The sequence below is a fragment of the Hippocampus zosterae genome, chromosome 7 (assembly GCF_025434085.1).
Source record: "Hippocampus zosterae strain Florida chromosome 7, ASM2543408v3, whole genome shotgun sequence".
NCBI lineage: Eukaryota > Metazoa > Chordata > Actinopteri > Syngnathiformes > Syngnathidae > Hippocampus > Hippocampus zosterae.
The window spans coordinates 5929713-5955873 of NC_067457.1; the positions used below are offsets into that span (position 1 = coordinate 5929713).

Genomic DNA, 26161 nt, shown 5'->3' on the forward strand with positions numbered 1-26161 from the left:
CCGAACCGTAGGTCTTAAAAACTGAGCGTTGAGACGAAGAACCGGATGAAAAAACAAGAACTGGATGTGCAACTCAGCGTACTTTTCGTACGACAACGACTCCCAGTCTGTTTTACTGTTGATTCGTGAAGTTCAGTGAAAGTCAATTAAAACAGTAGCAACTGAGGAAAAAAAATAGTTTAGTTATGTTTGTTTTCTGCACTACGTTATTGCACAGTCCTATTTTTTCCTCATTAGAACACGTTGCAAAAAACGCGTTTTTGGGGTGAGCATGGCCGAAGAACGAATTAAACTCGTAAATCAAGGCGCTATTATGCATTTTGTTGGACTCATCAGCTGAGTCGACAGTTGTGACGTCACGGCCCCACCCCCTGAGTAAAGTCTCTCTGCGTCCCAGCTGGTGAGTGAGTCTGCAACAAGCCAGTTTGTCTTTCTGCGTGCACGCACGCTGCCAGTGGCGCATGGCATGCCGGGACTCTTTCTCCTTCTCTGGTTTCGACTGTAAGGATTTACCACCTGGATTATAATTCCTAATTTTGATGTAATTTTTTTTTTTGGTCATTTGTTTACCTGGAGAAGCCACGCGCAAGATGTCCGGGACCCCGCAGGACGTGAGCAAGCTCACCGAACTAACTTACAAGGTGAAGTCTACAGGCATAAATTATTGTATTCGTTTGTGCGATTTGAAATGGGGAATTGGCTGTTGTGATGTAAAGTTCGGATCCTAAATCCCTTCAAAGCAGGCAACAATTGAAAAATATGCAACCTGCACTTTTTCGGTGCTTTCATTTCCCCTTGTTGCCTTATGACGCTTCATAGTTGTCAGGTTATTTAAAACACGTTCGACCGAATCGCTGAAATATTTAGCTGTCAACAACAAGCAAGACCATGCTAGAATGTCACTCCCTATTATTATTCCCTGCTGGTGCGTCAGTTTGTTAAATGTGCCACTTGTGGTCAGAGCAGTGTGCCAATCATTGTTTGTTCCTCCTATAGATTGTGCCCAGATGGGATCAGTGATCAGTCTCTGATTGGTTTTAGATTTGCCGATTTTTTCCCCCCCCCTGTGTGTTAATCTAATCCGGCGGTGGCCAAATGTTTGCCTCTCAGGGCATAGCGAAAAATGAAAGGGTGCAAGGGCCACTTTGACAGTCTTCAATTTGTGATTAACGAAACGTGCTCAAATGAATCAATCAAGCATTTTTATTATTATGGTGTGTGTGTGTGCTGCACACATGCTTATCCTTTCAAGGGTCGCCGGCGTGCTGGAGCCCATCCCAGCAGTTTTCAGGCAGTAGGACACCCCGAACCTGTTGCCAGCCGATCGCAGGGCACACATATACGGGCAACCATCCGCGCTCACAATCACACCCAGCGACAATTCAGAGTGTTCCATTTAACCTGCCACGCATGTTTTTGGAATGTGGGAGGAAACCGCTGCGATTGGCTGGCAACCGGTTCAAGGTGTACCTGGCCTACTGCCCCAAGACAACTGGGATAGGCTCCAGCACCCAACGCTACCCTTGTGAGGATGAAGCGGATCGGAAAATGGATGGATGGATGGATGGGAGGAAAGCGGGGTACCTCAGGGAACCCTACACAGGAAGGCCGGAGCCGGAATCGAACCCTGCAACACTGAACTGTGAGGCAAACGTGCTAACCGGTCACCCACCGTGCCGCCCAATATATATATATATATAGCTAGATAGGGTGCATCTCTCCAATAGAAGATGATGTACGGCGGTGCGATATTAATAGGTTTATTATAAAGTGGAGCGATTCGATTCAGCGGGATGACAGTGCAGTATGTATGGCTGAGCTCGACAGTGTACGATGCAATTTTCTTGTTGTCATTCTCCAATATTATCGTCGAATTGGATTTTTCATTTTTGTTGTTGTTGGTGGTGTTTTTTTTCTTTCAAAACTGCAATTAGCAACCCGTTTAAATACCACCGATGCACACACGCACATACAGACTGCAATTTTGGAAGGCCCTGATGTTATCCCTGGTATGATTGGAAGTGAGTGTTCATGTTTCGTGATATCTTCCGCGATCAATGAAAACAAACAGTTTGAAGGTGGAATAACAATCTGAGTTATTATTAATGGCATGATTGTTCATGTGTGTGTGTGTGTGTGTGTGTGTGTGTGATGGCAGAGAGTCTGTACATGGCGCAGTTTCAGCAGAACGGGACGGAGGGGAGAAAGGATTGGGGTCGGGGGGGGAGAGAAAGAAGGAACCTGTTCCCTTTTTTCCTCTCTTTAACTCCACTCTGCAGCGTGTTTCTCATTGTAAAGTCATACCTGTCTCGTCATTGTTCTTTTCGGGGTGTGCCAGTAGAGCGAGACTGGGAGGTGAACAGCCCTTGACCGCTCAGGTATTTTAATTGAGAAGGTGTGGGTGCGGGGGGAGGGGGGGGGGGGGGTTGGCAACGAGGTTTCTCACAAATATCAGCCACTTTCATCTTTTCGCGGGACTTTGCTCTTTTAAGGGAGTGTAAGGCATACACAAGAAAGGTTGAAGGTTTTCTTGCTGCTGTATTTAAATTAAAACCACGACCTAAAATGGCTGACGAACAGTGTAGGGTGTACCCGGCTCTTCACCCAAAGTCAGTTGGCATCGTCTCCGGTTCGGAACACTTTTGTCAACCTCAAATTTAACAGTTTCATTTGCTCCGGCCCACGACAGGTTTCCGGAATGTTTTGCATCGCAGACACCTGATTGTTTTGTCGGCTTTAATACAATTCATAACATTCCCATCAATAACAAAATTCTTTTCGTCCGTGGTGATGGGCTTCAGCTCTGAACATTTTTGTCAATGTCATTCAAAAAAGAAAGTTAGCGGTTTTGTCTGAGCTGACATTCTAACAGGTACCCGATTGTTTTCCCATTATAGGCTTTGAGTGTGCGTAATATGCGGTGTCCTAAACTGAACTATGTCAGCTGAAATAGACTTAAACGCAACCGTAACGCTAATGAGGAAAAGCCCCCTAGAAATTGGATGTATGTAGTGTGTGTACATGACAGCGTTACTTTGCCCTCAATCTTGTCAATTGTTTCCTAGAATGTGATGGACCAGTTCAATCCCAGCCTGAGGAACCTGGTCAACTTGGGGAAGAACTATGAGAAGTCAGTCACAGGTAACACACAGGATGCACTTTTACTTTCTTTGATGGCATGTTCAATGTGGCAAACTAGTGGTTCGCTCATCTGTCTGTTCAAATCGCTCCTCGTGCACTCCAGTGCATCTTTGCAGTACTTTTCGTCAACTTCTGTGGGGTTTAGCTAATTGCTTAACCCCCCCCCCCCCCCCCAGCAAGTACTGCCACATAATGCTCAAATGTTGCGTGAAAGTTGACCATGGTCAAAAAGGCTCAAAAATCTAATTCTTCCATTTTGATGAGCATTTGAAGTCATTCGTGTGACAGTTAATGGTTTCTTTTGAGGTAACCTTATTACAAGTACCTCATTGTTTTGTTGACAACTATTAACAAATAGTTAACACGTCAGCTTCACCGTTTCGAGGTTCTGGGTTCGAATCTTGGCTCTCTGTGTGTACCTGATTGTTTTGTAGTACAGGTACCTGATTGTTTTGTTGACAACATCTGACGTACACATACATTGTCCTGAACCAGTGACGATGCGCAATACGGTAGACACAATTCCAGTATGCGTCTCCGTCTAACGGTTACAATGTGACTCACGAAAGACGTCTCAAAATCGTTTGTGATCCTCCCATACAGGGATGACTATTGCAGGAATGGCCTACTTTGATGCCATCACAAAAATTGGAGAAAACGCTACGTTGTCTCCAGTATCCCGGGAACTTGGTAAGTGGCGTGGTAGTTTCACTCTTTGAGCCTGATTTCTGCCATCAAACGACACCATCGTGAAAGTATTAGCATTCATAAAATACATCTTGAATTCTACAGCTGCTCTAATTTTCAAAGCGATTAGAACGCATTTGTTTCTGATCCATCAAATCTCGTGCAAAAAAAAAAAAAACGCCCAAGCGGTCTCGCACTCACTCCCCGCTTGCTGGGGCTATTTATCGAGAGTGTGTGAATTCTCTTGCAGCCCCAGTGCAGGCGTCATACAGCAAACACGCTGAATAAACACGAGCGCAGCAGAATGTCTTCTCGCCGCTGAGACTTCTTTACTCCCCAGTTTGACTCGCCCTAATCCACCAACTGTTTGTCTGTTTGTGGAACTCGCGGGAGGCTCAAAGTGGAAGTGAAGTGATCACTTGCTGTTTTTTTTTTTTTTTTTTTGCTCTATTGAACTGCTTAGGGCAGCGCGGTGGGCTAGCGGTTTAGCTCACATCTGAAATCTCATTAATTGAAAACCTAGAAATTGTGTAGAGGTGTGATTGGCTGTTTTTCTAGACAGTGAAACTGCATATTTGAGGCTGAGCAAAAATTCACTTTTTTTCAAACCTATCTTTTATTCATTCATTCATCTTCCGTACCTCTTGATCCTCACAAGGGTCGTGGGGGGTGCTGGAGCCCATCCCAGCCGTCTCCGGGCAGTAGGCGGGGCACACCCTGAATCGGTTGCCAGCCAATCGCAGGGCACACATAGACGAACAACCATCCAAACTCACACTCACACCTAGGGACAATTTAGAGCGCCCAATCAGCCTGCCATGCATGTTTTTGGAATGTGGGAGGAAACCGGAGCACCCGGAGAATACCCACGCAGGCCCGCGGAGAACATGCAAACTCCACACAGGGAGGCCGGAGCTGGAATCGAATCCGGTACTTCTGCACTGTGAAGCCGGCGTGCTAACCACTGGACTACCGGGCCGCCCCCTATCTTTTATGCTTTACTTAAATATCGAGCTATTTGCTGCGTTTGTGTTAAAGCAAAAGCAATCAACCTTTTACTTTGGCGCCGTGTTGTCGCATCTTGGCGTGAAGGAACTGTGTTGACATGACTGAAAGAGTTTCACGGAGGAAAAAAAAATGGTGCTTTACTATTATGGCGGGGAATCTTGGCATTAGGAACTGTGTCAAGTGAGTTGAGGAGTTTTATTCAGAGAACATTTGTGATGTGATTTGTGATTTTCCTTTCGTCTTTGAAAAGCAGCAGGTATTTAGGGACTAAAAATGTGAGCGGAGTAAGAGAATGGTGCAAACCACACCCCTTCCAGCCTTTCATTGTTCTCTTTGTCAAGCATCTTTTTTTTACATTTTGGAAATATGTTAATTAATGTCAGATGCAGCTGTTTGTACCTCGGAGAAAGATGATTGCGAATGGAGGGGACACGGTGAGCGTATTCCCCACAGATAGCTTTTAATAAGATGATTTAAACATTTCGGAGCTGTTTGATGAGTTTGTTTGACTGTCTAGACACTCGCACAATATTGGCGGCGCGCTCGTGTGTGTCACATGGTGAGCAGTTTGCCCTTTGGTCGTGCGTTTGAAAATCTTTCTTAGCTCTCTTGCTCTCTCTCACTTTTGAATATTGTGGATTTTTTCAGATCTGAAACATTCTCCGACACGAACAGAGTTTCAATTTAGTCACCCGCAGTCATTTGATAAATGACACAGCCGACTGCCGCGATAACGGACAGAAAGAAAAGAACGGAAACATCCTGCGGTCCACTGAGTCAATATGGATTTTGCCGTTTTTAATCACTCTTACAACACAAAGGGGTGTGGCATGTCTGAGGCAACGGTCTGCAACGCCTGCCCCGCGATGTATGATGGTGAAAACCTTTTTGGGAGACGCTCAAGAGGATGTAGTCATGTTGGAACACACACACACACACACACACACACACACACACACACACACACATACACACACAAGACCTGCGTGGGCAAGCTCAGTGATGCATCTCATTGGAAGGCTCAGTGCTAGTTGAGAGAACACATGATACGTATACGCTGTACTTGGCGCACTGAGGGAAGGACTGTCAAGGGTAAAGTAAACTTAGGAAGCCACTAACATTGACTCATATTGCACAATAAACCCTAATGGACACCGAATCAGTAGTGGTTGATTCATCACAGGACATTTCTACTACCGGAATGATATCACGCAATAAGAATGACATCGGCGTTGTTCGCTCCGCCTCCCGCCAACTATTAAAAATCCTGTTTGACTGACATTTGATACATGCGTACAACCTTTTTTTTGCTTTCTTTCTTCCTTTTTCTGCCAACTCACCTCAGAGCTGCAATTGAGATGTGCAATGTTTTGATAGTATTGTCCATTTATATTAATCAGTAAATTCATTATAGGGCTCCAGACATACTTTTATTCAAATGCAAATCGACCTGTGAAGTAAATGTTGACATTGCCACTTAGTTTCACGGTATTACCGATAAAGGGACTAAAGTGTGGAGCAGAGGTTTATCAGTAACGATAGCTATTGAATAGCCATTTAAAAACAAAGAAGTAAAGAAACATTTATTTATTTATTTATTTATTTATCCCCCCCAAAATTCCAACTTCATATTCAAACTACAGGACACTTTATTCCGTGCTTGTACAGTGTAATATTGGACACACCTCCTCCCCATTTTTTTTTATTAGAAACAGAGGCCTGTTATAATATTTAATATTTTCTCATATTTTACAGAACGGATCCCAATTTTTTGCCAATTAAGGTGTCCATAATATTAGATATCCCTGCTCCGTACATCCAGTCTGATGTATTGCAGTACTCCACCAAGGTGAACTGTCGCTGGAATAGTAAATCATGCTGCGCAGGGCAACATTTTTTTTTATGCGCGCCAAGAATTGGTTGTCATTATATTTTATCAGCTCTTCCATTTTTTTGTCTAATGAGTATCCACGTAACTTCCTTTATTATAGGTGCCTTAACCCTTTCATGCACCCTGGAACCTGTTAACATGATAAGCCGTCCACTGGAGTAACCGCTGTGCCTGTAAGGGTTAATCAGGGCCACCTCCCGCCTCCCCCCCCCCCCTCCCTCTAGGTTTTTACACCTAACTAAAAGGCTGCAGGTGCACGCCGGCCTCGCTGACCCCATCCACCCACTCCTTGTCAGCCACCACGTTGACCCGTGCCGCAGCGATCTGTTGTGTGGACTGTATGAACTGTCGTACGCCGAGCGCACCCCCCCCCCCCCAAGCCCCTCCCTGTGGGAAAGCACAAAGACAGCTTTTACTAGTAAATTCTGGTGACCTTCAGAGGGCAATTTTGTTGTAGCTGGACGCTACCTTTTAGATGACAGAAGTAGCACTGTGTATCATCGCGTTTGTTTGCTCAGAGTGGGGTCGGGGGCGGGGGCGGGGGGCAGTGTCAGGTCGAATGTACAAGAACGTGGGCGTTTATACGTGGATATGTTTATTTAATATTTATTTTTTAAATATTATATTTATAAAACGTTATTTTATATTGCACTTATATTGATCTGTGTACAGTTCTTTTCTGAAACATTTATTTTGTGCAATGAAAAACTTTATTCACGCCCCCCTCCCACTCCAATTTTGCTGCTGTAGACTGCAAATTTCCCCAGTGTGAGACAAATAAAGGTTATCTTATTTTATCTTAAAATAATGCTTTTAATATGGTGTTTGAAGAGTGTTGTTGGGGAGGGGGGGGGCATTTCTGCCCTCTTTTCTTTGAACTTTTGTTTGTCGTATGTTTTCCAGAAACAAAACCACAACAAAGCAGCGGAAATTTCTGTCCAACAGTGTTGATGTGACAAAGTAACAATTCACAGTTGCTCGTATGGAAAAATTTGGAACGTTTAAGAGCGACGGGGTCGTTTTGTGCTCGCGAGCCACATTTCATTTTCAAAACAGACGGCAATGTCAGTCATCGATTAAGTTAACGAACATTCAATTTTATTTAGTTCTTTATAATTAGAGTAAGTGAGCAATGAATTATTTATAATTAACGTCATCATCGATGTTTGACAAAAGTTTAGTTTTTAATTTATGTAAAAATCGTGAATTAAGAGATTTTAGGAAATTCCAGTCTTATTGTTTGTGGACAGAGCTCTTCTATGACGCCAGAGTGAGGAATTTCTTTTAGGGAAAAACACCACATGTCCACAGGCCCCTTAAGGGATCGCACATTCTCGCTACCTCGCCACATATGCCCCCATACTGTATGATCCTGGACACCGTGCAAAGGTTTACATTAGTTCACCGTCCCAGAGTAAACCTGGAGTCTAGATTTCACCCCATTGTGATGAAGGGAGGGAGCACTACTGCTTATTTACAATTGTCCGCCGCCGTGCACGGTGTTGACTCACTGCCATTGTCTCGGTGCCCGTACGCTGCTCGATCTGTGGTGCAGCCTGGCCTTGAATGGAGACAGTTCTATATCTGCTCCCTCTCCACTACCAGAATCATACACGCAGATTGTTTTGACAGAGATTGACAGCTGTTCAAACACTGAAGGAAGATATGTCATTGTTGCCGTCTGCGAGGTTGTCGTGAACGCAAGCGTGATAAGCGGACTGCAAAAAAAAAAATCAATTTCACAGTGTGGTACTTTGCCGAGTTGTCTTTCAAAGGATTTTTGCGATTAACCGACATTTGTGACTTTCTAGGTATGGTTCTGATGGAGATTGCCGATGTCCACAAAAAGGTCCATTTTGAGCTGGAGCAAAATGTAAGTTGCCCCAACAGCCTTCGTCAAGCAGGTCTTTCTTCTGTGGGCTTGTGCCTAAAATCTATTTGGCTCACATGACCTAAAAAAAAAGTGCTGAAATTTTGAAGAGTCATGACTTTGGAAGAAGGAATGAAAACAATACATTCCAAAAATAAAATCCATCTTGGTCCCACATGGATACCATATGAACAGAATATCAAAGATAAAAAGTTAGCGGCCTCTCCCGAGCATGCTAACAGCTAACTCAATTATATTAACTCATTCGCTCCCAAAGACGTTTTTAAACGTCTTTTCAGACTTGGTCCAGAATTGGCTAGTACTGAATGAGTTCATTAAAAAGTCTCACTTGTGGGATTTTTAAGAAGTTGGAAGATATTAAAGTTATTTGTCACGGGCCCTTGTTATCATAATAATGGCACGGGACCGAGATGCGCGGCGTGTTTTTTGGAAAGGCGCGAGCGACTGAACTACAATAAAGGTTTTTGCTTGTCCTCTCCATTATTTCAGTTCAAGCGATTCCACCGAGAAGTTCTTTCAGAGCTGGAAAAGAAGACAGAAATGGATGTGAAGTATATGAATGTGAGTTCATATTTAAGATGGAAAAAAATGCATGGGTTCTGATTGATCTGAATTGATGCAAATAATCATTGTTAGTGTCCGATAAATGCAGAATGGATTTTTCTTGTGATCTATTAAAAAAAAAAAACATCACGAGTAGGAAACATATAACGTGCTCCCCTTCCTTAGGCTACATTCAAGCGCTACCAGTCAGAACACAAGTCGAAGCAGGAATCCCTGGATCGCTCGCAGACTGACTTGAAGAAGCTGAGGAGGAAGAGCCAGGGCAAGAACGTGTCCAAGTATGAGATGAAGGAGAACGAGGTGAGATTGAAACCAAATAAAAGCTGAGTCTGCGTCGCTTGAGGTGTGTTTATTTGCAAACACCCTGATTGAATTCATGTCTTTTGTTAGGTGTTAATGGTCCGGTTGCGTCGGCAAAACTGGCTGGAGGGGGATTTGCAAATGAATGTGGCAAGAAAAAAGAAATTTTCTAGGAGTGTTCTGTTGGTTGTGAAAGTGGCTTTTTTTGGGGGGGGGGGGGCTGCTTTCGTATTGGCCTTTTGTTAAACGTTGATCTGGAATAAACATACATTTGATACCCCGAGCATGCCATTCTACCGAGCTGAAACCGTGAGCCTCCCATCTCCCAAGTGGATCCCTCGTTTATACCAAAGAGTGGAGGTGAGGCCCGGCCTGGGGCTTTCTAATCATCACGCAGCCTAAGGGCTCACAGAAACGTGATTGCTTGGCTCGCGCCAAGTCTGCGGGATTGAGAATCTGTTGAAAACGGGAAGTGAAGAGCACTGATTCAGCATCTGACTGGGCTGCCACGGGGGACACGGATAAGAGGAGCGAGTAAGGAGGAAGTGGCTGTTTTTATTGTTACCATGACAGCCAGGGGAAGACATGAGAAAGGAGGTGTGTGTGTGTGTGGGGGGGGGGTAAAAGGACGGGGAGAAGGTCGAGAAGTGCTTTTTTTATAGGCCTTTTCTACACTTTAACCATTTCAAATCTCTCTGTGGGGCAGAGGTGCCTTTCAACACCCAGCAGACAAAAGTCCCAACATTATTTTGAATGCCTTCATATGTAAAACAATGAGAATCAAACAGGCCTGAAGGTGTGGCCACAGTTTTTTTCTTCCTGCAGGGCAAGGGTGTGCCACTCTTTACTCTATGCACATTTATTGGATGAATGCAGACACCCGGGCACGAAAGTATGACAATAAATGCTGAAGACGGACGCCTCGCCATTTATCTCAAGGCGTTTACACTCAACTCAGAGAATTAAATGTTTAGTCATTTTATTTTCCTCCAGCCGGATATGTTTTTTTTTTTTTGTGCTGAAGTTATTGGCTCCGTTCTCGTAAAGATAAGAGCTAGTAGCCCCGAAAGCGATGACGTTGCAACATTCCCGTGAAGCTTCCAATCAGACTGCTCTCATGCATTGATATGTGTTGAATAGCATTCTGGTATTTTTGAGGCGTTTGTGATTTTTTTCTTTTTTGGGGGGGGAATTGGGGTGTATCAAAATGCAAATAGGTGGTTTCTCCTCTTATTCAAGAATTTTGAGTTAGAAAAAAAATGAAGAACGTGTGTGTTTTTTAAAATTGTTTCTTGGTGTAAAAACCTCAAGATCCACCATTGTAATATATTTGTGTGCTGATGAGCCTTTAACTCATTCGCTCCCAAAGACGTTTTTAAACGTCTTTTCAGACTTGGTCCAGAATTGGCTAGTACTGAATGAGTTAATGGGCGTGGCCAACTGGGTGACAGTGGGAACCCTCAGTCGGGTTGCCCAATTTGAACGTCTTCGTGCTCCTTGCAAGTATTTTCATTTTGTGTTTGTGTGTTTGGCTGACTGTCCCATGCAATAAGTAGCTGAAAATGCATCGGCAAATGGCGCAAAAAAAATTGACCGACTTGAGGCTCCGCTGCAGCTTTATTTTTTGACCATTTAGACAGAGTGACACCTTAATGAGATTAATAATCTCACGTCTTGGCTTTTCTGACCTTGCAATTTATATATATATATATATATATATATATGTTTTTTGGGGTGCCCGCAGTACATGGAGACCATCTCGTCGCGCCAGATGGACATGCAGAAGTTCATCGCCGACGGCTGCAGAGAGGCCCTGCTGGAAGAAAAGCGCCGCTTCTGTTTCCTGGTCGACAAACACTGCATGTTCTCTTATCACATTAGCTACTTTCATGACAAAGTAAGAGCCGATTTGTCAATAATTCCAACCCAAGCCAGCAATAATATAATAATATTTGCGCCTGTTAGGCAAAAGAGATGCTGAACGACAAGCTCCCCGGCTGGCAGGAGGTGTGCTGCGACGTCAGCAAGGTGCCGGACACGGTCAAGCACATGATAGACGGACTTTCCATCCATCCAGAGCAATCGCTGCTTGCGCAACGCTACAATAGGGTTTGTGTGTTTTTGTTGTGTAGTCATTCATGCTCCAACTGAAGGGTGGAAAGGAACAGGTAACCCGTTTTTGGTATGGCCTTTTGTGCTTTAAAAAAAAAAAAAAAAAAACTTTTGTTTCTCTCCCAGTATTCTCTTTGTTGTGCTAGTCTGCAAAAACTCAGTTTTGTGGTGTACAAATTAAAAAAAAAAAGATGTACTAGGTCATAATTGGATATTTTAGCGATTGATTCGTGGTGACGTCACAGATTTCAGTTGTCATTTATGTGCAAAAGCAAATTTGGACCATGTGGGACATTGGAAGTTATTCTTCCATTTCATTTCAAATTGAGTTTAAAAGTCTTAAATTTGAACTTGCCTGAAACTGGGAACCCTGGCTTTTCTTTTGCCTGTGCAAGCACGCAAACACACCCATTTAAAAACAGAAAGCAGTAACGCACCCTATGATAATGATCAGCTCTTATTTTTTTCTGCTGATTTTGGCAGATTATTATTATTATTTACACACGAATGCATGACATCATAAGACAGCAATAATCTTCCATCTTCCATACCGCTTGATCCTCACTAGGGTCGCGGGGGGTGCTGGAGCCCATCCCAGCCGTCTCCGGGCAGTAGGCGGGGGACACCCTGAATCGGCTGCCAGCCAATCGCAGGGCACACAGAAACAAACAACCATTCGCACTCACACTCACACCTAGGGACAATTTAGAGTGTTCAATCAGCCTGCCATGCATATTTTTGGAATGTGGGAGGAAACCGGAGCACCCGGAGAAAACCCACGCAGGCCCGGGGAGAACATGCAAACTCCACACAGGGAGGCCGGAGCTGGAATCGAACCCGGTACCTCTGCACTGTGAAGCCGACGTGCTAACCACTGGACTACCGGGCCGCAAGACAGCAATAATGACATTAAAAAAAAAATTCCCCCCCAAAGAAAATGGGCAAAACAAATCAGAAGATATTTTTGTTTTTGTTGTCACTCTTGATGAAAAGTGACATCGGCATTGCTCTCCGCACAAGATAAGCAGGATGTCAGCAATGGCGTTGAGGAACTTGAGTGTTTTATCTTTTTCTTCTTTGCCCATTATCTCGCAAAGGTGCCACCCCGGCTGATGCGTCAGATGTTTGTGTAGAGTGTCTCTGAGTCGATTATCGGCCCTGGAGATTCCGACTTTGTTTCCTGCTGATAAAGCCTATTGAACATTGAGGCCACCTCTTGTATTGGCCACGTAGACGAGCGCAGATAAGATGCTAATCGCATTTCACATCAATAACTCCACGCGGACTTTGGCGTAGCGATCAGTATTTTAACTCATTTTTTGTTCTCACACGTCTTTTTCATATATATAATTGGATCTTATTTTCTGTTGTCCCCTTCAGAACAGCGTTGAGTCCATGGTGCCGCCCCCTGCGCCTGCATTGAAGGCGCACACGAGCCCACTCGCAAACATGTTCAACCCCGAGCCAAGATCTCCAATCACCTCCTCTTTAGAGAATCACTCAGGTACAAATACTCGCACGCTCTACGTTTTATTAGGTACACCCCGTTAACCCTTTCAGGACCAGCGGTTGCTACAGTGGACAGTTTATCATGTTATCAGGTTACAGGGTGCGTGGAAGGGTAAAGGCATAGAGGCGATCATTTCTGCGTAGCTCAGCACAAAATTCGATCCAGCTTGATTCATAAAAAAAGAAAAAGAAAGAAAAAGATCCGGATCCTATTGCACTTACTTTTGGGATGTGCTTGATAGAGTGATAATTTAAGACAATTCTCTGCTTGCTTTTTTGTTGTTGTCATGGTTTTAGCAAGACCCTTATATGATGTTCAAAACAGGCGTTGTTGGATGTACAGACTGGAGGAACCCTGACCTCAACCTCACGGCGTGAGAATTTAGGAAGCTGATGTACAATGTGGGCTATTTGATGTTCACGTTTTAATGAATTTTTGCTTTTTCAGACCAGGGCAGCCTCAGCGAGGACAGTCCATCCCGGTCGGCCTCTGAGATTTCGGGTCTCCAGATGACTAAAAAGTCTCGGGTCAGGACCATCTTTCCTCACTCTGCGGGAAACGACGGCACCCTTCTCAGCTTTGATGAGGGCGATGTGATCATCACGCTCGTGAAGAAAGAGAAGGACGGGTGGCTTTATGGCGAGCTCGAGAAGACTGGGCAGTAAGTATTTTCATTTTTTTTTTCTTGCCTCTTCAACGATGGGGTTGCATTATTTTTATATGGCAATTTTTTTTTTTTTTTAAATGGGATGATGTATGCTAGTAGGGTTATTTTTTTTTCAAAGACGGTTACATCTTTGTAAACAAACACATTCTCCTCACTGGAGAATGTGATGTTGTCCTTTTCACATACCTTTCAATTCGTAAAAAGGCCCCAGCCCACGTTTCAACTTTGTCTTGCTATATTTTGTCGTGTTGTTGTAACGTATGGGAGCATAACAATATGTTAGGTATGTTTGCGGTCGCATAATTCTTCTGCTGACTCTTTGCCTGGTCGAGAACATATGTAGAACTACACGTACAAGGAAAACAAGTACCTGTAGTCGTTATTTTTTTTTTCATAAATTCCCACAAATGCACTCCGTAATCTTGCAGAAAGTCTTCCCAGATGATAAAGTGCTCTTCTGCATGCTAATGCTTTTTAGCGTAGCATTTTACATTTTCTTTTATATATATATATATATATATATATATAATGTAAACTGCTGTGTGTCTAATATTGTTGTGTTGTGTGTTAGGCGCGGTTGGTTCCCCTCGTCCTACTGCAGACCTTACTCTGAGACTCTCACATCAAATAGGTATGCAAACATATTTTTATATTTATTTTGTTGTCTGGAACATATGCAGACAAATTTAATTGTTAATAAAAAAAAAAAAGTAGAAGCAATTTAAAATAAGTGTTGATGTTACCCTATGTCAATATTGCATATTTAAATTATTCTCGCTGAGGTGTAAATTGTCACACGTCATACAGCAGCAAATTGGGATCACCAGCGCGAGGTCCGAGTGTCACCAGCCTACCCGAGCTGGATGAGGACGCGCCCGTGTTGCTACCGCCGGCAGACTATTCGGACAACTCCCCCTCAAGCACTGTTGTACGGTCAATGCAATCGCCGCAGAATATGGTCAGTACCGCTATTTTTGAATGCAAAAGAGAGATGACTTGAAATGTCTGCAAGTGCAAAGACATGATTTTTTTTTTTCGACACTGACACCCAAAATCCATTTGTACAGTCTGACACACCGGTGGTGATGTACGTATCCGGTAACTCCGTTGTGACCTTTTTCTTGAGCAATTTTGAGCATAAAATGAGCCACTGTTGGCTGACCAGTTGAGGATTGAGAAAACCTGAATTCTTTTCTTCGTTCTGGCTTATCATTTTGGAGAGGGCTGTGGCTATGTTTGAGTTTCACCTTATATATTTCCTGTCGTGATAAGTTTATTGCCCCCCCCCCGCCCCAAGGGTTTAGTCCATATTCTGCACCCGCCCCTCCAAACATTCCATAACACGTTTTCAGCTCTGAGTAATTGTCTCTTATCAACCACACCCTTGAGTGAGGCACAGCTTGAAGAATCAATTCTTTCAGCCCGTCGTATAATGTCATGACATTTATCTAGGATATGATTGATAAGCGTGTACTATATTAAAATGAAAAATGTGTGTAGAGGCACGTGCCGAACGTCTAGGAGTGACGATGAGATCATAAGAACAGGAAGAGGGTCCTGTCACAGTATCAGTTGGTGATATCTCTGCCGATAGAGGCTGAATCTGTCCAACCAACCGGCGTACAAGTCCAGGCACGACTCTAGTCTCCACTTTCTTCCCACTGTGTCTGTACGCAATGTCCTCTCTACCTGCTGGCCTCAGGGTTTTAACTGTCTCCCAAGTGCAATGTCATGGATCATCATTTCCCTATACTACTTCTTTATGACATATTTTTGTTCATGTGAGTGTTGTTCAAGGAAAGGTCAAAAGTTAACCGCCCTCCTTAAGTCTTGTTTATGAGGCTGCGGGGGCAAAAGTGGACTTTGACACTAATAACGCAGCAAATTTCCATTCGTGCCCAATGAATTTTGTCAGTTTTAACTATATATCAAAGGGTGGGTGATGTTTTGTGCTCGTAGAACTTTGCCCTTCCCTGATCCAAGAATACAGGACGTTTCGCATTGCGGGACAAAAACAGCCATGTTTGACAGACAAATATCTGTGGGGGAAAAAAAAAGTTTGAAGTCGAGAAAGGAGCTGACAGGCAAAAAAAAATAGGAGGTGGAGTTTAAACACATTAAACAATAGCTTTTATTTTTCAGGGTTGCGTTGTTGGACGCAACGCTATTTTTCTGCTCTCTGCTGGATAGAAAACATAATACAGGAGACCTTCAACAACAAATTTAGGAGTTCCCGACAACGCTATATCTTAAAATGTTAATCAGCCCCTTCAGCAACATGGCTGAAATTCATTCATTCATTCATTCATCTTCCGAGCCGATTGATCCTCGCGAGGGGTGCTGGAGCCTATCCCAGCTGTCGTCGGGCAGTAGGCGGGGGACACCCTGAATCGGTTGCCAGCCAATCGCAGGGCACACAGAAACGAACAACCATTCGCACTCACACTCACACCTAGGGACAATTTAGAGTGTTCAATCAGCCTGCCACGCATGTTTTTGGAATGTGGAAGGAAACCGGAGCACCCGGAGAAAACCCACGCACGCCCGAGGAGAACATGCAAACTCCACACAGGGAGGCCGGAGCTGGAATCGAACCCGGTACCTCTGCACTGTGAAGCCGACGTGCTAATCACTGGACTACCGGGCCACCCCATAGCTGAAATACTTATGTTAATTTTACTCACACACACACACCAAAAAAGGGAGTGAATGAGTGTTGTTATTCGCAGGCATTTCTAGACGAGCTAGATTCCAAACGGAGAGCTGGAAGTGTGTATACACTTGTACGTTTACGTCTCAAAGCGTTACATGGCACACCATCAGGCAGGAGGACAATTGTTGATGAGTAATCTAATCCAACCAGTTTGGTAACACTGCCTTTTCACAAATGGAGTGATTTGTGTGTATTTATGAAGGATTGTTTTGTTTTGTGTCCAAAGCTTCTTCTCAGGGTCTGTTTTGTGTGTCTGTAGGTTTCTTTAGAAAACGGGACAGCAAAGGTTCCTTTTCTAGGGTGAGTGATGGAACACAACTAACTTGTTCCTAAAATGTTGCCACTCATATTGAGTAATAACCTCTCGACAATTTAAATTTTCTTCTCTGCAGAGGAGGAAATCCCTTCGCGACGGTCAAGCTGAGACCCACCGTCACCAATGATCGATCAGCACCTGTCCTCTAAACACAAAACAGTTCGGGGGGAATCATGCTAGCCCTGCCACCCAACCAAAAGAACTGTACCCTCAATGGACGTCTCACCATTTTGGGATCCGAACAAAGGGATCCAAAAATAAATCCATGTTACCGTGCCACAGTACGGACATATAATCTCAAGTGTCATGTTTATGCATCTGTGGCACATGCATCCAGTCTGTGTTCATGTCAAATAATTCCAAATAATTCTCATCATAAATGCAGCTGGATTTAATTGCAAACACCCAAATACAAAGATTTCCCAGACTACTGAATGAGAGAAAAACAGTTTGAACGTGTTAGAATTAAGCTTCAAATATCACGCCCTCCAGCCGAAACTTTCTGAACATAAGTTTTAACATTAGCTGTTTTTTTTTTAATGTGCCATTTTTTTAAAGCCACTCTCTGTCGTCATGTACTATATGTCAAATACCGGTAAAAAACATTTTAACTACAGTTACGGTTAGAGGAAGAATTTGTCTGTGCAGAACAAATTGAGGACTCACATTATCCCAAAGCTTTTTGTTCTTTGAGCTGCAGTTACTGCAGTGATAAATGCATTTGTTTTGCCATGTTCCTGACGAGACTGCCTAGCAACCAGACTGTCTTTCTGACTTAGTGAAAAAGACAGATGCATATACAAGGAAAACATTCACATTTCTATTTTTTAATATATTCAGTTGTCTTTTTTTAAGAGCTGTGATGTTATGCAGAGGTTGTGAGAATGAAGGGAGCGTGCTGTGTTGACAATAAGGATTTGTTATTTGAGAGCCAGCAATGAAGTACGTCACTATCCGAAATAAGCGTTTATATTCATAAGCAGAATGTTTATAGGAGATATTTAAATTGTACAGCATATGTCCATGATGTGCTCAAACCAAGCTAGGATTTGGTTTGACTGCCAGTGTTGTAAACGAATACCATTTTGATGAAGGGAATATTTTTCACACTTACTGATTTTGGCAGGTGTGCAGATTATGCAATATGCTGATGATGTTCTTCACTGGTTGACATTTACGTTGTCTATTAATATGACAGGTCACAATTTTGAAATACATTAAGTAGATTTTGTGAGGAGCTCCAATGTTTTTGGACACGCATTTCATTTACAGAATGTGTATTGTATGATGGAGAAGTGATCATTCTCAGTTATTCCTCAGTGCCTCCTTTAGTGTACCTTGCCATTGTGTTCACGATGCCTTTTTTTCCTTAATAAAACGTGATACAGTTAACATTTTTCAATCTCTTGTTTGTGTATGTGGATATATGTTCACATCTGGACAAAACATGGACCAGAGGATGCGAAGGGAAGCGTAGTCTCATGAGATTAGAATGAAAGCTATAGACAAGCCCGTTAAAGGCAAAGATAATCAAAAAATTAACTGTCCGTCTGTCTATCCGTCCGTCTTTAAGTACATTTCTCTATTTCGCTCTCTCTAGCTCTCTTGTTGTCATCTGGTGTCGTTTGTAGGAATTTATAAGCCTTATAAATAAATGAAGCCTTATAATATAAGGCTATTTTGGGAAACTTGAAGCAACAGCGGCCTCTTTTGGATATCACCGTCACATACACCATTCACCACGGAAGCAGCCAATGAGAAGGAAGAAACAAAGCAGCGCTTCCGGGTTTGCTCAACCACCTGGTGTCTGTCATTAAAGTCGTAGCAACGACTAACAATATGATTTTCCACTGTGCATTAGGATAATTTCTCTTCGAGGAACACTAAGGGGACGTCTGCGACTGTTAATGAGAGGTATTTCGAGGTATGTGCTTCTGGGTATCTGTGTACGTTCTATTTGAGGAGGATTAAGATGGTAATCCAATGCCAAATGGGTGTTATTACGTGTAAAGCTGCTGGCGTTTGAATCGTTTTGGCTTCATTTATACAACCTTGCGCCTTGAAAACGAGCTCACTAAGTTGTCGAGTTCTTCTTGCTAATACCCACTAACTTAATGACGCAAATTTAACACTGTGTAGGTCTTGAAAGCGTCATTTTAGTAGCTAATTTAAGCGTATATGGGTTAGCATAGCGAGTAGCCATTTTGCTTTCCAGATAATCTGAAAATCTTTTTGTAGGGAAAATGTCCAAATGTGAATGCAAACATGATCCTGACATTTTAAATGAACAGTTGCCAAGTTAATCAATAAAATATGTCAAATGATGAGCGTTATGGCAAACTTCAGCAGCATTCCATTTTTATCCTTTCACACAGGTTCAGCCTGTGGTCCCGGGTGCAGCCATGCCCACCTCCCGGCTCTGGGCAGTGGACGTGCACGGACGGGTCTACAGCCTGTCCACAGCGGACCAGCAGTGGGAGCAATGTCGTGACGCTGAGATGTTATTTAAGCGGGTGACCGCGGCTCAACAATGCTGCTGGGGCATAGCCTCTGACAACAAGATCTACCTGAACATACACGCTTGTGACCTGCACATCCGATTCCAGGAGGAGACCTATGAGAATCAAGTGGGTGTTCTCCAAAGTCTATGCCTGGAGGACAACTGTGAATCTGTCAAATGTCAACTCTCTCTGCCTGTCTTGTCAGCGGTGGAACCCTGTGGGTGGCTTCTCTGAGCGCTTGTTACCGAGCGACCGCTGGCAGTGGAGTGATGTCACAGGGTTGCACCACCAGCCTCCATCAAGTTTCCAGCTCCCGTCCAGCAGTTGGGAGTGGGAGGGTGACTGGTATGTGGATCAGAATTTTGAGGGGGAACCCACAGAGAAAGAGGTAAGTTCCTCTTTTTTTTTTTTGCGCTCATTTTTGTGAGCCCGGCGACCTGTTTTTATGATGGATATGATCTTTAGGGATGGACTTACTCAATTGACTTCCCAGCTGTTTACACTAAGGACAAAAAGTGGAACTCCTGTGTCCGTCGCAGGCGATGGCTCCGCCACAGGAGATACAAAGCCACAGACTCTTGGGCTGAGGTCATTTGCAGTCGTCTTAATTGTTTTCACCCGTTTTTATGTCTACGTTTCACCACGTTGCTCTCGAACGTATATACAGGATGCCGCTTCTGTTTTGGCCACCAAATGTTCAACTGCATCCCTCTTCCTGATAGATCCCTTCACAGAAGACTTCTCTGCCAGATCCCATCAGTGACATCAGCTGTGGTGGATGGGAGTTAACCGAGGAACCCCGTGGCCTCCTTTGTCTTTGGGCTGTGTCGCTACAGGGGAAGGTGCGACGTCTCACTTCCCATCCTGTAGTCGTGTAACAGGAAGCATGACACCCCTCCTGTCTGTGTGCAGGTGTGGTTCAGAGAAGGTATTTACCATCACAATCCTGAGGGCTCTTTGTGGCGTGACATCTCCCTCCCCGGGGAGGTGGTCCAGATCAGCTGCGGCCCTGGAGAACTGGTGTGGGCTGTGCTGTGGGAGGGCCAGCTGATTGTAAGGGAGGGTGTCAGTCGAGACAATCACCAAGGTACAGTTGCTGGGATCGGGACAGTTTTCTTTGTTTGTATTCTCTTATTGGGACTCCCGTTTTCTTCCATCCAGGTACATCGTGGTCAATGTTGGACCCTCCCAGCCCTGACGTAGGCGTCATGCATGTGGCAGTAGGAGTCAACGTTGTCTGGGCTTTGACCAAAGATAACAAAGTAAGTCAATGAGTTGGAGATGGCTCAGGAAGCACCTTCTTGAGTTCAGTCTCTTTGGGTGTTGACGTCCATGAAGATTGTAGCGTTCACATGTTGCTTTACCAGGTTTGGTTCCGGCGCGGGGTCAACTCCCACAATCCACGTGGCTCCGGCTGGATCAGCATGGTTGGAGAAATGGCCATGATCAATGTTGGACTCAATGATCAGGTACAGTACAGATGTCCACAATGCTCGCTGTCCGATAAAAAGTATTTCCCTGTGTTCCTTTCTTACGTTTGTAAAATGTATATTGTTGCCCAGGTGTGGGGAATCGGTAGCGAGGACCGCGCTGTGTACTTCCGCCAGGGTGTCACAGCGAGTGAGCTGAGTGGGAAAACCTGGAGGGCCGTCACTGCTCTCAGAGATGGGGATCGGCCTCATTCCAGTAGCAGCAGTCAGCAAAGGTGACAATACCGACTTAACAGATTTCATTTAAGCAGTACGAATCAATTACAGTTCACTAGATGAACACATCTTTGACAAGAGTAATTTGTTATTGTTCATCGTTATGTTCCTCTTTGTCGCAGCGCTGGATGTTACTTCAGCGAGTTGCATCCTCCGTCTGCGTTGAGTGACGTAGAGTCTGATACAGAAAAAGGATCCGCAGATGAAGTCGGCTGTTACAATGCCAGCATTGAATCCTCTGACCAGGCGGTTTCTGACCGAGAACCAGTCTCAGTTGCGGTCCCACGGGAAAAGAGCGTCGACGAGAGAGGAGATAGTAGCACTCTGCTTGTTGATGCGGTTCAGACCGGAGGCCCCGTTGACTCCCAGTGGAGTAACGTGGATCTGGAGGTGCCGCAGACCCAGCAGGCCCAGACTGGGAATTTGTCTGACAATGCAGACACCTGCAGCCTGTCATCCGTGGCCACATACACCCTAGCCATGGAGGACAATTATGGGATAGATGGGCATCCTCTTTGGGCGTGGGTCAGTGGTGGGGGCTGCTCTGTGGACAGCCATTCCCAACTCAACTGGTTCCACAGCACCATGAGCACTTCATGTAGGTTCAACGGCAGACCCGATTAAAGCGTTTTTATCTCTCTTATTATAAATGTATCCTCTGACATATGTTTTATTCTCCCCAGTATTGGCCCAGTCCGTCCAGTCCTTGAGTCTGTCTGTCACAGCAGCTCAGATGGCCACCTGGCGGAGACAAATCTTTGAACAACTCAGCGAGAGGACCAAGAGAGAGGTGGATGAGTTCCGACATTATGAACAAGCCATTGAGCAGGTGAGCGCAAGTGAATGAACACTCATTTGCCACGACGCTTGGTACGCTGGTAAAACCTAACGACATCCAGACTGAGAGGTGTTCCCCACCTTTTTATTTCTTATGCCTGCTTGCCTCCATGATAGTGCGTGTGGGTAAAGAAAGGTACGATGCAGTGGTGGAGGGACTGGAAGCCGCACAAGTGGGTAGACGTTCACTTTGCACTCGAGCAGTTCTCGGGACCGGAGGGCAACAAGGATGGTATCCTTTTCGTCTATTATAACTACAATGAGGAGAAGAAGGTGAGAAGGGACGCTTGATGCGATTGTTAGTACCTGTACACAGTTGCTCATTCGTGCTGATTGCACACTTCTGGTTCCCCGCCGCAGTACTTGCACGCCTTTCTCAATGAGGTGACAATCCTGGTGCCCGTGCTCAACGATGCCAAACACACTTTTGCCATTTACACACCCGAGCGCATCAAAAAGAGGTGGCCAATTCGAGTGGCAGCTGCAACAGAAGAGGAGATGCACGACTGGGTAAGGAGGGGAATGTCTCTTTGCAGTTGAAAACAAATATTGCAGGAGCAATCGAGGAGGGATTTGTTATGATTCAATGTAAAAGCTGTGTCGGAAATTCATCGCCTTTTTCTTTTTCCGCGGTACATCTAGCTGGCGCTGTTGAGTGCCTCATGCTGCGACTCCAGAGGCATTCAGGGCCCTCCTTCCAAACAAGCCATCTGGTCTATCACCTGTAAAGGGGACATCTTTGTCAGCGAGCCCACCCCCAGCCTTGAGGCCATGCCGTACCCCACCCCCTGCGACCAGATGTAAACATGCTATGAAGCACTGTATAAAGTCAGCATGTATTGTATTGTATATTAGTTTGGTCACATTTTTTTCCAGCTATTATTTCTTCAAAATTTAGAGGAAAACTCCGCCTGATTTTACAGGTTCTGGCGTCAGATCGGAGGTCACCTGCGCATCGTGGAGTGTAACAGCATTGGGATCGTGTGGGGGATTGGTTATGACCACAATGCCTGGGTCTATGCCGGGGGCTACGGCGGAGGCTTCTTCCACGGTCTGCCCACTTGTAATGACCAAGTTTACACACAAACTGACGTCAAGAGCGTCTACATATATGAGAACCAGAGATGGAACCCTGTCACCGGCTATACCAACAGGTGCAGTTCTCACTGTCCATTAGTTTTCAGATTGTCGTTACGCATTTGCAATAATTCCGTTTGATGCATATTTTGTGTTTGACATCTTGTCATTCACATTTTTTTTTTCTGTGAAATGTCTTTAGAGGGCTCCCTACTGACCGCTACATGTGGAGTGATGCCTCGGGACTGCATGAGCGCACAAAAACAACCACCAAGCCTCCATCCCCTCAGTGGGCATGGGTACGTAGAACGAAAGTGAAGTAAATCCAACGCCTGCCCCTTCCCACGGTCGTGAATTCACCCAAACACATTGCGCAACAAACCAGCTCAATATTATTGTATTGTTTTGTGTTTTTTGTTATTGTAAAGTGTCCTTGGGTGTCTTGAAAGGTGCTTGTAAATAAAATGTATTATTATTATTATCAATAGAAAACAGACGTTGTTGAACGATGTTTCCTGTCCCCCGTTGGTTGTCTTCAGGTGTCTGAGTGGGCCATCGATTATGGCGTCTCTGGCGGGACGGACCGAGAGGGCTGGCAGTACGCTGCTGATTTCCCAGCGTGGGTCTCTGTTGTTGTCTGTTGAGTTCAACCAAACCTTTTCATGAACAGGGATTTTGATCAAATTTCAACTCTGCATTCAGGTGGTATCATGGTCATAAAACCATGAAGGACTTTGTACGACGCCGGAGATGGGCAAGGTATTCTTTGAAAACGACTACTGTGTGTAGCATTTATTTGCAGTGGTCACTGATCAGTCATGAAACCTTCTCTTGAACAGGAAGTGCAAACTGACGACCACTGGACCTTGGCAGGAAGTCCCGCCCATTCAACTGAGTGACGTGACCGTCCTGCCCTGCACCCCCGACAGCGATGCGGATGTGGTCCCCCTGTGGGCCATCAGCAACAAAGGAGATGTGCTCTGCCGACTGGGAGTTACTGCACTCACTCCTGCTGTGAGGAAGGCGGCTTTTTTTTAATCACCTGTAGCAAATTTAAAAGGCATCTTATTTAATTGCAATGTGTTCGATGAAGGGAACGTCATGGCTTCACGTCGGGACGGATCAGCCCTTTCAATCCATTTCCATCGGGGCCGCTAGCCAGGTTTGGGCTATCGCCAGGGACGGTTCTGCCTTCTTCCGCGGATCTGTGTTTCCTCAGACCCCTGCAGGTTAGTGGAGGGAATTTCGAAAACTCTTAATGGGCAGATTTTCGATTTGTGCATTGTCTCTCTCTGCAGGTGAGTGTTGGTACCACGTCCCTTCTCCAACCAAACAGAAGCTGAAGCAGGTCTCTGTCGGAAGGACGTCTGTCTATGCTGTTGATGAAAATGGTGAGGAGTTTTTAATTCATGTTTACTGTTCATGTCATCATATTTTTCTAGACTACCACTTCTAATCTTATGCTTGATTTATTCTGGTCAGGTAATTTGTGGTACCGGAATGGTTTGACCCCAAGTTATCCTCAGGGCTCCTCATGGCAGTATGTTTCTAATAATGTGCGCAAAGTTACTGTTGGGCCTTTTGACCAGGTACCAGCATACCACACAAATCCAAATTGTCTATCTTTTCATAATGCACAGCCAAAATAATAGAAATACAGCATTAGAAAACTAATGCTGTACTTCAAAAACACAAGCTTGTTAAAGGCAATTATTCTTGCTTGTAAGATGACTCACGCAGTGGTCTTGATTTTAGGTTTGGATCATAGCAGACAAGGTACAGGGCAGTCACAGTCTGAGTCGTGGGACAGTGTGCCACCGTCTCGGAATTCATCCTTTGGAGCCCAAAGGACAATCGTGGGATTATGGCATTGGGGTAAGGAAGTGATCTCCTCCATTCATCAAAAAGACGGTTCCAGTGAAAGATTTAAAAAAACCCACATAAAAATTCTAGGTAAAACCTTGCAAAACCAGAAAAACACTCAGGCGGTTAACGACTAATTTACATTGTGATGAAGCTCGTGATTAAAAGAAGGCGAAAACTTGACTGAATAAATAATGTGTACACACATTAACTGTATTTATTCAGGGGCCTGAAGGTGATTTTTTTTCCCTCTCCATCTAGGGCGGGTGGGACCACATCACAGTGCGAGGAAATACCATGGAGCCCCGCCCTTTCTGTCTCTCTGCCCTTCCAGACACTCCCACGCAAACTTCCGGCAGCACCTAAATTGTCAAGAGACAAAGAGGTCAATGTTAGCATTCTGTGATGTTAAGGTACTCACCGGCCATGTTTTTCAAGGTGCATTTACTGTACATACAACCATGCACGTAGGCGTTTTATTTTGTCTTTGCCTTTGTCGGACTTTTATTTCTTGTGACATTCTTCTTCCGTCGCAGACATGGTAGCTTCGCTTTGAACGTCTCGCCGCGCTTCACTTTATTCACCCCGCCCCCTCCTCCCCCCAAAAAATATTTGACTTTTTTTCTTGTCACCCAGTAGTCTCCAAAAACATTTCATCATATACTGTAATGTGGTATCTGTATAGAGGCGTTTATTGATCGTGTATGTGAAATAGTGTGCGATATTCTGTGGAAAGCAAGTTTAAATGCTTAGTTTAATTTTATACGATCCTGAGCTCCCTGCTTGTTTACTCTGAGGATATTTGTGTTCTCATGCTGTATATATTTCATGTTTTTACCCTGCCTCGGCCAAACGCGGGTGCTGTAAAAGTGACGGGAAATTGAGCTTGAATGTGCCAGGAGCAGCCAGCAAGTCTTGAGACACCTTTTGAAGTCAAAACAAACACCCTTCAGCATAGCATAGAGCTCAATGAATCTTGGGTTGTAATTGTGTAAAGACTTATTGGTAAGTAAACTACTGTGTTCACTCATTAAGAGGATCAACTGGGATGGGTCCCTCGGCACCACCCTCCCTCTTTGACTTCCAAGTCTCATGAAACTGTTGGTTACTTCTTACCTCCCGACAAGCTGATTTTTTTTTTTTTTTTTTTTGTGTTTTTAGTCATTCTTCTGACCACTATTGATCGTGATTGTCTTTGGGGCGTGTGCATTATAAAAGGGGGAAGACCTTTCCTGTCTTGCTGGATAAAAAACAAAACTATTTTTGTAACAAATCTCTAATTGACTCATACTATGTTTAAAATGTTCTGAATATGTTACACCCAATTGCACAAAAAATACTTAACATATATTAAGGATGCACATACACGTACCCTTT

The 26161-nt window shown here is 44.4% G+C and overlaps 2 protein-coding genes across 4 annotated transcripts; both read left to right on the forward strand.

Annotated features, from left to right (window-relative positions):
- The first annotated feature begins 385 nt into the window (after positions 1-385).
- On the forward strand, positions 386-18190 carry baiap2l1a (BAR/IMD domain containing adaptor protein 2 like 1a). Of its 2 annotated transcripts, none has more exons than XM_052069302.1 (14): positions 386-641; positions 3066-3141; positions 3745-3831; positions 8539-8600; positions 9108-9179; positions 9348-9482; positions 11227-11379; positions 11448-11591; positions 12975-13098; positions 13552-13765; positions 14343-14402; positions 14579-14729; positions 16744-16784; positions 16877-18190. In XM_052069302.1, exons 1-14 carry the CDS (start codon positions 591-593, stop codon positions 16947-16949), a joined length of 1443 nt encoding a protein of 480 aa, XP_051925262.1. In that variant the 5' UTR covers positions 386-590; the 3' UTR covers positions 16950-18190. The 2 variants fall into 2 exon arrangements, with proteins under 2 accessions (XP_051925262.1, XP_051925263.1); XM_052069303.1 differs by having other exon boundaries at positions 14582-14729.
- A 357-nt stretch (positions 18191-18547) lies between these two features.
- Positions 18548-26074, forward strand: tecpr1a (tectonin beta-propeller repeat containing 1a). 2 transcript variants are annotated; one of them, XM_052070718.1, is made up of 24 exons: positions 18548-18724; positions 19176-19427; positions 19507-19689; positions 19767-19889; positions 20024-20143; positions 20214-20388; positions 20463-20563; positions 20669-20770; positions 20864-21006; positions 21130-21605; positions 21691-21836; positions 21962-22117; positions 22205-22354; positions 22487-22644; positions 22768-22998; positions 23124-23220; positions 23461-23540; positions 23624-23680; positions 23761-23935; positions 24015-24150; positions 24220-24312; positions 24404-24510; positions 24677-24796; positions 25046-26074. In XM_052070718.1, the coding sequence occupies exons 2-24, from the start codon at positions 19203-19205 to the stop codon at positions 25148-25150; spliced, it is 3459 nt and encodes a 1152-aa protein (XP_051926678.1). In that variant the 5' UTR covers positions 18548-18724; positions 19176-19202; the 3' UTR covers positions 25151-26074. The 2 variants fall into 2 exon arrangements, with proteins under 2 accessions (XP_051926678.1, XP_051926679.1); XM_052070719.1 differs by having other exon boundaries at positions 18560-18714.
- Positions 26075-26161: the final 87 nt, after the last annotated feature.